Consider the following 15,101-nt stretch of genomic DNA (forward strand, 5'->3'; position numbering starts at 1 on the left):
TTAAACTAAATTTCTAGAGGCAGAGTTATAATTGTTATAAAAGAACAGTTTGTAACTGTTTCCATAAGAATGGCCATACTGCCCAAACGGAAAAAGGTCAGTCTTATTAGTGTCTTTGATGCACTTTTGCAGGACTATTTGCAGACTTTGATGTCTTCTTTTTAGCATCACAAATCAAGGTGGCAGTTGTGGATGTCGCCATACTTGACTCAAAGTCCAGATTTGTTACCAGAAAATGACTGGTACAAGTTAAAGTCACCTATTGGAATATTAATTCTGTGAAAGCCTTAAAGTCTCAGATACTTACTGTACTTAAGTGTCAAAAGAATTTTATCACATTAAATGTACCTAAGTATTGAAAGTAAAAGTAAATGCTGTCACTAAAAAGCAAGCGGGCAGAATTAAAATAAAAACATCTGTTTATTTCTTACATACACAACCTAAAAATGGAGCCCTTATTTTACTTGAAGAAAAAAGGTTTACCATGCAATGTAAAAGATTTAATGAACAAAATCCAGGGTTTCCTTCCCTAGCCATTCCTTAATTGGTTCTTGCCTCCCCTTCACCCTCCATCAGTCCTCTGCCTATTTTGTACTGAGTAACTAAAATGTTTAGGAGAAATGTAGTGGAGCTGTCAGAAATATATTAATTCAAGCAAATCAGAGATAGCCCTTAAAATACTTAAGTACTTTAACAAAGTATCATTACTCCATTACATTACACCAAGGCATTGGCACTGTGTCAGAGGGTCATAGTCACTTCATTAATATCATGAGTTATCATTAACCTAAGACTAAAACTGTATTCACACTAACATATTTTTCTGTGAGGTAATATTATAAAAAATGGCACAAATGCAATAATTTTGGCTACTTATTGTGTAAGTTATATAGAGCAGGATGTTTAGAATAAATACATCACTGGCTTTTAATAAAGCAGCAAAATTGTTCTGACTATTGACACATTCAGTCTCAGATTAAGTGGAAATCAGCCAAACCTTCTGCTCTGCTGCTTTTTTCCAGTTGAGTTTACATACAACCTCTCTGTTGTCCTTCGTGATAAAACGTTGATGCTTATTTATGCCTTCACGATCAAACATTATTGATCCTTATAAAATATTAAACTACACTGTGCAATTCTGTATAGGTATACAGAAAAAAAAGAAGTACCATTTTGTTTAACCTTGAAATAAAATTTAAACTTAAAATTAAATCTAATGATGTGAATTTTTGCTTTTTTTCTTCAGTTGATACAGTGGTGTAAAGCATTGATTCTATTGTGTTAACACTACAATAATCATTACTCTGCCATATATTAAGCAGGCTGGTGAACTGGTTACCTGTCCAGGTGTGACCCGGTCTACATCAATGCATGTGCCATGTACACAGAGGTCCTGTCCGGCATTCCTGCAGTCATCATACCGAATCGTGCAAAGAGTTCCGGACCATTCTGGAGAACAGGTACAACTACACAGAAACACAACTATTATTATCATGATCAGCACCATAAGGTGACTGTAGCAAGCACTAAGTTATTTTAAATAGACTATCAAAAAGTATATATGTATATAAATATATATGAAATAGAAATGTATTAAATATTGATATCTAACAAGGGCCATTAAGACATCAGACAAATACTTTATCACCTACTTTTATGGTATTCAACCACACAGAGAGTTTTCAAAATACTTACAATATATCTGACTGTCATGCTTGTCTGCTTTCAGAGAAACTAATTACTAGGTTAAATTGCATTCAAATAACTTTAAAGAACGGGTGCTTAAAGTTTTGATGAATATGTACCATTACAGGAAGCCAGCACAATGAGGGCCGTACAGGAAAAGCACAGTGCAAGTTGCCCACCGGAATTGCTAACTTTAGCCAAAAGCGTTAGCATTATAATAGAACATGACTTCAGCCACACTATTGATGTGCCAGTCGTTGTCATGCAACCAGGAGCTTTCTTCATGTTGTCATCCCTAAGTTGACAGATGCTTTTTGGGGTGCACAGTGTGACACAGTCTCTTTACTCAGTATATGCCATTTAAGCAATATTACATCAGGTGGTGAGCTTTAATGTAATTTGTGCCAAGACAGTGATGTGGACATTCTTAACTGTAGTCATGTTTCGGTAAAAATCCCAGCAAACAATACCTTTAAATTGAATACAATCCAGTACTGAGAGGAGTTAAAGACATACGTGAATGATCCAGCAGTGTTGACACAGGTTGCTCCATTCTGACAACCTTGAAGTGTTCCTGCATACACCTGACATTCATTCACATCTGTCGCACAGTTTGGACCCTGGTTGACACACACAAACACACACACGGAGCAAGAGAGAAGGAAATGGGAGAGAGAGACACCTTGTTTACAGTCAGCCAGAAATATTAACATCAGATAAGATGAAATGTCAGTGATCCTTGACTGTGTCATCACTGAAAAGAAATAAAACATGGCAAAGTGTTCAACTGACATTAGAGACAGAAAGTTATACAAATATGCACAAACTATCATTTTACCACAAATTAATATGAATGCTGCAGGGACAGACATTTGCCATTTTCAATATTGGATTTCATCTTGGCAAAAAGGGTAACCTGTCCCAATCCCCGAAAGCCTCAGACTTCCTGCATGTCATCGAGGTTTGCATTTAGTCATACTGCATTACCAACATTATCTCATCCCAAGTCACAGGCTGTGACTTCAAAGTCTACATATTAAGCTCTAGGTAACTTTATGCATATGCTATTTGCGTTCTGGGATGCTGCTACTATACCATTAACAAGCAGACATGCTGGCACAGATGGTGAGAATCAAGGGAAGGAGGCACATGGTAAGGTGTACAAAAAACCCCCCATCTCATTCAGATGAGAAGTGAACACTCGCCTCCCATATAAAAGGTTCATTGCACTGTCCCTCCTGCCCACCCGCCCTATAGTGAGCTTTGTGCTCCTTATATTACGGTGTTACCAGCACCGTTTCAACCTGATGCAATCCTGCTGCTGTTTTTTCAAGTGACACGCCCATCTGCGAATCATGCTGATGTGGCAGGTGCTGTGCAACCATCCGCCGGTGTATAGTAACCACCATGGCCAGTTCTGTCCGGCTTCACCCTCAGCTGACGCCTTCCAGCAGCTAATCATAATATTTTGGTGTCAGGATTTTACACTGAAAGCACTGCAAGAGCATCGGTATTTAATAACTTTGAAATGAGAATAGTCTGGTGTATGGCTAAATGCAAACATATTTGGAAATGTGCCACTAAAGCTTAACACAAAATGAAATGGGACATACTATATATATATATATATATATATATATATATATATATATATATATATATGTGTGTGTATGTATGTATGTATTTACATTTTGTGTCTTTGTCTTTTTAGTGATATGCTCTGACTGACTATAAAACTATAAAACTATATGACCTTGTTATACATATGATCATCTGGATGCATCTGACCTTCGCCAACATACTTATGACTGTAGTGTGTAAAGTATGTGTCAGCTTAGTCTTGTTCTGAGAACTTTGTTTTTTAGTGTATTTTGTGCTTATGTGGTGCATCCCTTTAAATAAATATTGACTCTGATTTCAGAAAAGAGAAAGAAATCTGAGACAAAGTAAACTCGAAGCCAAATAGTTTTACGGGAGAAATAATAGGATTTGGGGGCTCTGGACAAAATGTAGTTACAGTGAAGACCCAGTGTGATAACAACTTCCATATTGTAACAACCATAACAACCATAGTGGAACTCACAGCCCAGTTGCTGGGACACACACAGTGGTATGAGTTGAGTAAGTTTAGACATGTCCCTCCATTCTGACAGGGGTTACTGCTGCAAGACACCTTCTGGACTGTCTGCAGGAGAAAATGCAGGAGAGAAACATGATATGTATGGTACTGTCTGTAGTTTGAGCCATTACAACAAAGAGCTGTTAAATATCTCACCGATTCAAGAACAGTCACTTTATTCTCAAGTGTTGATACCTGGAGAGCATGGAAAGAAGCGGAAAGAAGCGTGGGAAATAGGTTTCCTGGCACTGTATATAGGTCATTCAGCTTTTATTACAATCTGATTGCATCAAATTAATTAGCTCAAGAAAATAGAGGGTGACTGAGTTAACATAAATAAACCAAAAAATAAAATATGCAATGTGTTTATGCTGCAAATGGCATAATTAGAATATGAATTCCATCTGGACTGAATTGGTTTAAATAAAAGAAGGTATAGGATTTAAAGATCTTACCCTGGTGTCAAGCTGGGTCAGTTTATTGGTTATTTCAGGGGGAACTCCACCTCCGTGAGTTTTGATGTCATTAATATCATCTTTGTTGGTTTTGATCTGAAATCAGACAGTTTCAGACACTTCAGTACAAAAGCTGAAGATAAATTATTTTCTGAAAAAAAAAATCCTCCATGTGTATTGAAGAAATTAGCACACTGTTGTGTAATTAACCGTTGTGAAATAAACTCTGAATTATTTTGGTTGAACAAAAGTCCCACGAATGTAAGATATCTCTTCCATGTATCCTTATTTTCTATTATTTCTGTTGAATTTCCTTTATCTTTAATCTGTTCTTACACATCTAACTAATCAATAATTTTACTAAATAAGAGTTTTACATAAATTTTAGATTTAAGTATATGATGTGATGATAACTGTTCCTTGGACCTTGAGCAAGGAATATCCGTCTGTCCATCTGAATGTGTGTGTGTGTGTGTGTTTGTGCGTGTGTGTGTGTGTGTGTGTGTGTGTGTGTGTGTGTGTATACTTCACCTATCACTAGAATCGTTAAGGGAATCACAGTGATGAGTCTGAAAACCTAGAAATTTGTTAGCATGTCAGCACTCCTGGTTCTCCCACCTCAAAGTCTATCAGTTTTTAGTTAGAAGCCTGAAATAAGGTGTGTGTTAATACAAACTTAAGAAACTTTCATGTTTTGTTCTATGATATATATTCCATCAGTAAATACCCACTGTGAACTTTGAAGCGTTCATTTGTTTTAAAAAAGGTGGTTGCTAACAAGCCAAACATGGCTTTACAGGCTCGGTGTGGTGATGCTGCTACAGTGTGTTTGCCTTAAATTAGCTTTCTGGTGACTGCATTCTAGCTTCAGTCTGAAAAATGGTGTTCATTAATGAAGATTATCTTTCTGAACAAAACGTGTAAGTATCATAAATGTTTGTTTGCCACAGAGCTCATTTTTTTGCAATAATCCAAAATCCAATGGAAAAATCCCAGAGGCTTTTTTACGAGGAAACCAGAGCAATGCTAGCTTCCGTGTTGGCCTACAGAAAAATGTTATCCCGGTGGCACTCTTTAGACATGTATGTATAAGTATATACCAAAGTGATTGTGTCAGCCAATTGCTGGGATACATCAAAGTTACTGCCACAGTGGAGAGAGTGAGATTTGTCTGTATTCAGAGAAAAAGCTCTAAAAACGCACTGTGCACTTCCTGCTCAGTAGCAAACAGCTGACAGACACAGATGTAGAGACAAAAAACAAAGTTAAAAGAAAGTAACTGTAGCACTTAAATTCATGAGACAGACACAGACACAGCTTTAAGTGAATGTTCATGTTGCTCTATAACTGCTGGATATGTAAACAAGCAAGGGTTGGCTAACATCTTAGCTATAGCAAATTAAATTTGGTGAGAAGTCAGTGTTTTGTTCACAGTTTATTCGCAGCCCCTACATGGACTAATTACAAATTTAATTCTGTTCATGGCCAAAGGTGTTGTGTTGTGTTTTTTTTCTTTCTTGTTTAAGTTGTCCACCCATCCATCTGTATGTCTGCTTCTTTCTTGTGAATACCATATTTAAACACCTTGAGGAAATATCCTCAAATTTGGAATTGTCGATGACCTGGTAAGATTTTAGTGGTCAAAGGTCAAAAGTCTAGATCACTGTAACCTCTGGTCTTTCTTATTATAGTGAATGTGATATCTCAAGAAAGCCTTGAGGGAACCCCCCTTAAATTTGGCACAAACATCTGCTTATACTAAAGGATGAACTGAGAATTTGGTGGTCAAATATCAAGGTTACTGCAGTCTAATTAACCATATGTGGACTGTGGCACTAAACCTGCCATCAGCTGGCTGATTATGACTGGCAGTCCTCCTTCCATCTGGTATATATGTGTAACCGTTAATAAATCTCCTTCATTATGAGAAACAATAACAGCACCCACCGAGCTAAGAACCTACACACTGAAAAGGTTTTGCTGAAGGTTTGGATCGTAAGTTATGCCTGCTTTGTTCTTTTGGTGAATTGTTGTAAAGATCTACAACTAATTTGATAACTTGTGAATGCACCTCGGAAATACTGAGACTCTGTCTCTGGCAGCAACATGCATTACTGATGTTTTTTGTGGGATTTTCTTTTGTGGAGACATTTTAATGACAGTACTTGCCTCCCCTTGTGCAAATGATCCACCAAAATGAGAATGCAGGGGCACCTGTGGGGCATCCTGGGCATGTTACTGCCCAAGACCTATGTGACTGGTTTAAAAAACACATACTGGCCTGAGCTTGTTTTATCCTTATAGCACAAAGGTAATGTGTTTCAGGGGCCAGATGCATAAAACTCTGTGTCAATTCAGACTAAAATTGTGTGTATGCACAGAGGCAGAAATATGCATACACATTGTTTTGGTCAGATGTATATAGCCCTGTGTATGCCTGATTCTGTTTTATAAATCACAATCATTTCCACAACCACAGTTCACCAAAGATGAACGCAGAAAAGCCCTGAAACATCTGTTTGCATATTCATCCTCCTTCATCATTCCACCTGTCAGTGAGAAATACAGTAAAGAGAGAGCAAATTCACCAACTGAGTTGCATCGAGCAGCCATCATCACACACAGCTGTGGATGTTTGTAGTGTCTATATCCCGATTTTGATTGTCATTATTATTAAATATCCAAAGGATCAATGATTCATTCAGAGTGCTCATGTGGAAACTGACTTTACGAAATACTTCACATGAAAAAAAAAACATCATGGGGAGGTGACTGTAAATAAAAACAATGATGACATAAATCACTCATAAATAATGTAAGATTAACTTTATGAATGTGCCTGTGATTGACATTTTACAGAATACAGTGTAAGCAGCAAAAAATAAATACATAACAGTGTCAACAATCAGTAAAGCTAGCAAAAAATAAATTAAAAAAACTGTTACTGACTCTAAATTTATATTTAATCTCCTTCTTCTCATCTGACCTGCAGCTCTCTAAGCTGAAACCATGTGTACACTGCTCTGCAGAATGTTTGAGATGTGCACATTCTCAACACATGTTCTTCCTTCAAAAATACCAGTTTACATTTAGGTACACATCGTTGATGCATCTGCCCTCAGGCCTTTTTCGGTAATGTGTTGTACTGAGGTGCTTGTATTACAAGATGCTTGTTAACATTATTATGTGTTAATACAACTACAATAACTGTTAATAACATTTAAATATGTTAATCATTAGATTATAAGGCATTTATAAGCACTTATAAGAAAAGTATTTACACTTTAAAGCCTTATAAATAATATTAATTTAAAACCCCTTATGAGTTTGTCCTTGTGCTTATTTTCAGATAATGTTCTTGTATTTTTTTACTAATTTTGGTGTCATGTTATTATGATGTTCACTTCCTTCTCCCAGTGTTTAAGAAACCAAACCATTTTGTGTGGGTTTCAAAGGGTTAATCAAGGATCCATTAACTCCTCCCTGATCTTTGGTCCTGGCCAAACTGCAGTGTCTGCTTCCTCACTTGAGAATCATTAACAGCCTCACATGATGAGCAGGCTGTCAGGTGTGTAAAAGCTGATAAGAGGATATCCCACAGATATGGAGCACAGTAGTGAATATGTTGTTTGGATAAGCTAATTGGTTTGCTGCTGTGATGTTGGTGAAGTGCTGGGAGCACAACCAGGTCCACCCACAGATTAGAAGAAAAGCACCAAAACAACTTCTAAACAGCATTTTACAACTGCAGTCAGCAGCTGCTCCTCAGTATAACTGAAGGTGACTGGAACATGGTTACTGGACCTTTGTAGTCCTCTGACCAATCAAAGAGCTTCATTCAGTTCAATTCAGCTTCTGTTGTTGTTCTTTTTTTCTTTTTTTTTTTAAACAAAGCCCAATATCATAAATGACAATTTTCATACAATTTTGTGACATGATCTTAAATCTGTAATTATGATAATTATAAATACAGTTTTCCCTATCTTTTTTTCTTTTTCCCCCGTACATTTTACCCAGCTTTTTTATTATGTTATGTTATTTTTTTTAAATCTACTCATTTCTTGGAATTTGTGAAACATTATTTGCCAAGTTGCTCATTGCTTTTTTTCTTTTTTCAAAAAAAACCCCACCAATCTGTTTAGGGCTAAGAGGTTTAAAAACTTGTGAAAGGCATCTGAAAGCAGCACAAGACAGGTGATGGTGTTAAAATGAAACATGACTACACATTAACACACTGATGGCTCGGCCAAAGGGAGCAAAGGGTGTTGCTCGTTGATATTTTAGACATAATTTCATACAGAGTATGCGCAGGGGATAGATAATTCTATCATGGAACAGAAACACATTGATTTTTCACTCATGTGGCTTTCATGTTTTTAAAGTTAGTCCTTATTAGTTTGCATTTTGTTCATAAAGAAGTCACTTTATTGCATCAGTATAAACCATTTCTTATTGTAGGGTGATTGATGGGATGCAGACATGTTTACAACACACCTGTACAGTTTCTTCTTCCTGGTGTTTGAAGTCAGTTATGAAAACAAATCTTCACAACAGTTTTATCTGCAGTAAGTTTCAATTTGTCATGCATTATGAAGTGTTAAGTTTTTATGTTTTGCTTTAAAATGAATCCACTTGTTATCACTGAAATTCCCACTGTATGAACCCTTGAATGGTTTCTGATTGTATGAGCCACAGCACATTTATATCATGTGAAATGTGCATGTTAGAAATGGAAAAAGTCCAGGCTTACCTGACTCAGAAGCTGGGTGAGGTCTTCATTATTCACTCTAACCCGGCCTGATTCTGATGTCTGGAAGCGGATCTCTTTACTGCCACCAGTTGTGAAGGTGAGGTGGCCTTTATCTGACAGCATGCGAGGCCTGTTGTATCAAATCAGCCACACTCCATTGTTAGACTCTGTGCTAATATATTCTCCAAAGAGCAGTTATATTTAGGTCAATCAGGTATTTGTACAAAGAATAGGTCAATCCTTTGAAATCTGAAAAAAACTGATTTCTTTTAAAAACATGGGAAGAAGGCATCAATAAAAGAAGAAATGGACCAAAAATTAACAAGAAGTTAAAAGTACAAGAAAATTATCTGGAAATTAGTAAAAAAAAAAAAAAGAAAAGGGAAAAGGAAAAAGAAAATGACTTTGAAAAAGTGCTTAAAAGTAAAATAATTTTGTGACAATATAAAATATATAATTGTGATAATTAGCCATAAATAAAGTTTTTCTCTCGCTTTTTACTTTTACCCTTAACATTTTCATTAGCTCTTAAAAATAAATTTCTAAAACTACTCATTTCCCACCAACTTGCTCAGGGCTCAAAGTACTCAAAGGAGTACTCAAAGCAGCACAAGAAAAGTGATGTCAATCCAGTTTCATGCAGTTAAAAGTCAAATTGTTTAACATTTTTTAGCATCTTCAACAACCTTATTCTCTGTATAATTTAAAAACCCTAAAATGTAAAGTAAATATATATATATATATATATATATATATATATATATATATATATATATATATATATATATACATATAAATGAATAAATTTCTTAAAAATTTGAAAATACAAACCATTGAAAATCTATATAGGGACCTGTTCAAATATCACTATAACTCAGTGAATTCTGGCCAGCCGTATATAAATTGGAGTGCTGTTGCTATTATGCATATGTACGACTGAGTAATGCTAATGAAGGCCATCAGTTTTGATTCATCTCTGTTTAACAGTAAAATCTCTACAGAGCTCCACTCACTGGTCATCGCTACCACTCCTCTGTGCTTTCTGCGCTGCGTCCTTCGGCTCTCCCTGCAGTCCCACCAGAAGGAAAGTGAGCGTGAAGAGAAGCCATGAGAGCTGCCGTGTAGCAGCCATAGAAAGATGTGTCTTTCCTGAGAACTCTAAACAACTTTACTGGGATGTGACATGCTGTCACACTCTAATGCTCCCTGCCAAGACTTTGACCTGACAGCATAGCCATAAAGAACATCTCAATTAACAAAAAAAGGTTCACTTTGTTATTGGGTGAGAATGTCAATCACATGATTGTAAGAGATGAGTAACCTGATTCCTGTGGCTTCATGTGTATGTGCTCTGTAGATGTCAGGAGGTTCACCGTGTAGATGAACATGAGGTCAAATTATTTATAAATATTTTAGTCCTGCCTCAAAAGGCATCATGAACATTATTAATAAGATTAACTGACAGTTGGTGTAACTTCTCAAAACATTTTCTTCATTCTTAATTTCTGAATGAATTTTCTTTTTACTTATTTGATTTTTTAAAAAGTCCCTTCACAAGAACTAATGTCACACAAACAAACTTATTAAATGATGCAATCACATCATATCCATTATCAATAGATCCATTTTTAGCATGCTTTTGTGGAAAAAAATTAAAAAAAGAAACTTGGAGCCCACAGGCCAATCTCCAAACTCCAAAATCTTATAAAGATTCTAGAAAAGACTGTCTGCATACAATTAACAACTTACATGAACACTAACTTTTGAAAAAAATCAATCAGTCTTAAGAGAAAAGTACAGCACTGAAACTGCATGGTTACAAATGATCTCATCCTTGGTGCTGAGTGGGTGAAGGGTCGGCCATAACACTGCTCGACTTAAGTTCAGCTTTGATACAATCTGCCATCTGAAAGAAACTAAATATAACTTTCTAAAAGAAATTTTTACACTAGTTTAGGAGGCAGGCATTTTTGTCCTCCAGAGGGAGTTTTTGTTCAATCTGAAACTGCACGAAAACAAAAAAGCAAAGTAAATGTTTTTGCTAGAATTAACATGCACCAGTCTCTTAAAAAAATAAATAAAAATAAATGTTCCACTCAGCATTTAGTATACATAAAATAATTCAATTTATTTATTCATTTTATTTAAAAAAACAATCAAACAAAAAACAGTGGCATCATGTAAACTGACTGGCATATAATGAGCTAAAATTCTGAAAAATGAAATTAAATGAATGGTAATTTGGCTTAGGACTGAAGTTGCTTAAAATATTTAATTTATACTTGTTTTTTGACAAGGTCATTTTTGTCATCTAATTACATCAAATGATATTTTTAAGTGAGGCACAAGACATAGAAGTCAATGAAAGTGGTCATCAGTTAGTGTATATGTTAAACTGGCTGGTATGGAGGAACACATGAGGCCTTCAGTCAATCTAACAAAATACTTATGACATAATAGTTGGCCAGGTTTGCCTGTAAAACATGATGTACAATAAATTACATTTAAAAATGATCCTCATAAGTATTGTTAGAGGTATTTGGTGGTTGTGAAATTGTCTAATATTGAGTTACTTTTTCATTTATATTTTACTATTAAACCCCCTGTGTGCAGGATTTACATTTTCTTTCTTTGGCAAATTCTAGCAGTTATATCACTTAATCCCAAACAACTAGAATGACTTGAATGTAACACGTATCAGGTTTGATCGGTTAACCTCAGTTAGGTTTGACAGCTTGTATGCGAACATTATACATGTTTTACACAAAGCGCAAAGTGCTGTTAATGCAATTGCAGGCTTTACCATCCCTCATTAACCTCTCTGAAGTAAGCATTTCTCAGAATTCTCACGCACGCACACACACACACACACACACACACACACACAGGAAGTTCTGTGTAATCTCCTGAAATCATGTGAGACAGCCAATAAAGTTAACGGCTTCCCTAAAATTTGATATTTTTATGATGTAAATACCAGTGGCACCATGACAAAGCACTCCAGCTTACCAGCATTCTGGCTTTTTACACTGCATTGCATCCTTACTGAAGTTCTCAGATGAAAAAACATATAAGTTAATGTAAGGTGTTCATGTAAATTTTGAATTTTGCTATCTTACTTCTTCAGGTGACAAGATTCTAATTCAAGACAGTGGAGAACTGAGGGTTTTTCAGTTTCAGCTTTAACAGTTCACCTGTGTAGCCAGTGCACTCTACAAGTGATGACCAAAAAATGAACTGGACTGTGCCATTTTACAGGTTCCAGACATTTTGCATCATTTTTTCACATGTAATTTAAAAGTTTTGTTTCTATGCTATAAAAAAACACTTTGGTCGCAAAATACACTTACTGCCAGGTTTAATTCACATTTTAAACATATAAACATTAGAGGGACGTCAAAGGTCAGGTTAAGGTGAGATATCCATACAAACATTTTCTTCAAAGAAAGAAAGAAAGAGAAAAAGAAAGAATATATTTATAAAATGTATTCATGCTTCTCTCTCTCCATCACAGATGTAAATACAAACACACTAGTCTGGTAGTTTCTCCCCATCTCTCTATAATCTATGTTTGAAGACACAACAGCCTCAGTGGTTTTATACACGTCCAAAGGACATAGATTACTTGATAAAGAGTCAAATGTTTCTGATGATGAAGAGATAAAGAAGCCACGTTCTTACAACCACAGAGAGAGCTGCTATGGTGGGTTGTGGCAAAGTTTGCATGACTCTCACAAGCAGAGCTCTGCTTTCTGCTGTTTGCTCACATAATCAACATTCCTGCATTCACTCTGACACCTTCCACCTCCCCAAGGAGGCCAACTCTTGCCTGATCTCAAGATGTGTTGATGAGGAGAAGCTTGTCCTGACCTCTGGTACTACAACTCCACAGCACCTGGAGACTTGAAACAAGGACACTCTCAAGCATTGTGGGGACACTGTGGACCCTGCACTACATGAACAGCATCAAACTGCATCATTGTCAACAAAACCCCCCAAAACTCACAGAAAAGCTGAAATGGAACCCCCCAAAATTATGATACTCAGGAGCCCTCAGCTGAGCGTTGCTGTGTTGGAGTTCTCTCTATAGAAAAAAGAAACACTTCAATGTGAAGGCAAGTCTCTGGCTGTTGTTGTATTAACACTTGATTTGGATAGTCCATCTAAAAAAAAAATTCAACTCCTTATTAACTGACAATCAACAATTAAACATCTATAGAGAATATGTGATAACTCATGAACATACCCTCAGAATAATTTAAACTATTCATTGAATCTATGCAGCACAGGTTGTGTGAATAATTCAAATTCCGCTAAATAATTCTAATAATATATAGTGAATTGTCACGTGTGCGCTATTAGCATCTACAGACATAGCAAAAGAGTTGAATTGTTGATTCTGAACTAATCAAGTGTTAACATTTTACAAATAGTCTTTAAACTACCTGTAGGCAGACTATCTGAATACAGTGTTACTGTTGTTTATGTTTTTGCACCAAACAGCAGGTCAGAGCACCTGGCCTTCTTAGAGTCTTTGGGTGTCGTCCTGGAAGGGACACCATCTGAGGACACCATCTGAGGACTCCATAGTTCTGCTGGGGGACTTCAACGCTCAAGTGGGCAACGATGGAGAAACCTGGAGGGGACTGACTGGGGGAAAGGGCCTGCCTGATCTGGTGTTTTGTTACTGGATTTCTGTGCTAGCCATGGATTGTCCATAACGGATACCATGTTCCAGCATAGGGAGGTTCATAAGTGCACTTACCAGAACACCTGAGGCCAAAGTTCGATGATCAACTTTGTGGTCTTATCATCAGATCTGCAGCAGTATGTCTCGGATACTTGAGAGAAGAGAGGAGCAGAGCTGTTGACTGACCACTAAAGAGTTGGATCAGATGGTGGGGGAGGCTGCCAGACAGACCTGGCAAACACAAACATGTAGTGAGAGTGGACTGGGAAGGTGTGGCTGAGGCACCTGTCCACAAGGTCTTCAACTTCCACCTCTCTAAGAATTCCTGTTGTTCCTGGAGGTTGGGGTCATGGAATCTGGGAGCAATGTACAATACTGTCATTGTGGAGCCGGGATTTGTGGTAAGAAAGGTTGATGGTGCCTGCCATAGTAGTAACCAAAGAACCTGCTGGTGGACACTAGCAGTGAGGAAGGCAACAAGCTGAAGAAGGCAGCCTTTCAGGTTTGGCAGGCCCATGGGTCTCCACAAGAAGCAGACAGACACTGGGTGGCTAAAAGGGCTGCATCTGTGGCAGTCATCAAAGCAAAAACACAGATGTGGAAGGGGTTATAGGATAATATGGAGACAGATTTTTGTTTTCCCTCAAGGAAGTTCTGGCAAACTATAATAGGGGGAATAACAATGCCTTGCCTAGCCTGCTGCCTATACAACCTGGACCTGGATAAATGAAGGGATGGATGGATCGATGGATGTCAATCCACATCTCTCAATAATCTGATTACACAACAGCTTTAGTGGTTTTAGACACGTCCAAAGGACATAGATTACTTGATTGAGAGGTGAATGCGGCAAAGTTTCTGATAATGAGAAAAAGAAGTCACGCTGTTCCAACCACAGAGAGAAGCTGTTGATGAGGGTTGACACAGAACTTGAAAAGCGGGTGGTGTCAGTGCATGTGCAACTCTCACACGGAAACCTCTGAGCAGAATGGCTGCAGTCACAGAGCTCTGCTTTATGCTGTTTGCTCTCATCATCAACATTCATGCAGAAGAACTCATCAGCATTAAGGAGGAATAGGACGCTTATTTCTTCGACCTCCCCAAAGAAGCCGACTCCTGCCTGATCTCCAGGTTTGTTGCTGCAGAGAAGCTTGTCCTGTAGAACACCTCTGACCTCTGGTCCCACAACTCTCAGTCGTCAGCTGGGAGAATATTTCCTCTTACATAATCCACAATCTGACACAGTCAGACTCCAGCCCATACCAAGAGGAGTGTTGGACCAAAGGCAGAGTCACACATGAGAAAAACGACAGTGTGATTATCTGCAGCTCAATAGATAAGGAGGTATATCATCCAGTGAAACCTGGAGGAACAGTGGATATGTCATGTGAGGGAGTGGCT

The 15,101-nt window shown here is 37.3% G+C and overlaps 1 protein-coding gene across 1 annotated transcript in view; it reads right to left on the minus strand.

The window, feature by feature from the left end:
* Window positions 1–10,204, minus strand: part of cubn (cubilin (intrinsic factor-cobalamin receptor)) — a 117,976-nt gene extending 107,772 nt beyond the window's left edge. The window contains exons 1-7 of the mRNA XM_042510417.2: window positions 10,024–10,204; window positions 9,011–9,140; window positions 4,261–4,356; window positions 3,962–4,000; window positions 3,770–3,871; window positions 2,203–2,306; window positions 1,340–1,466 (exon numbers count right to left, since the gene is read on the minus strand). Of these exons, the coding sequence (XP_042366351.2) occupies window positions 1,340–1,466; window positions 2,203–2,306; window positions 3,770–3,871; window positions 3,962–4,000; window positions 4,261–4,356; window positions 9,011–9,140; window positions 10,024–10,142 (717 nt within the window). The 5' untranslated portion in view covers window positions 10,143–10,204. The remainder of the gene's footprint in view (window positions 1–1,339; window positions 1,467–2,202; window positions 2,307–3,769; window positions 3,872–3,961; window positions 4,001–4,260; window positions 4,357–9,010; window positions 9,141–10,023) is intronic.
* Between the last annotated feature and the right edge of the window lie 4,897 nt (window positions 10,205–15,101).

Source organism: Plectropomus leopardus, chromosome 21, assembly GCF_026936395.1.
Source record: "Plectropomus leopardus strain MGB_pleo_1.0 chromosome 21, ASM2693639v1, whole genome shotgun sequence".
Classification (NCBI taxonomy): domain Eukaryota; kingdom Metazoa; phylum Chordata; class Actinopteri; order Perciformes; family Serranidae; genus Plectropomus; species Plectropomus leopardus.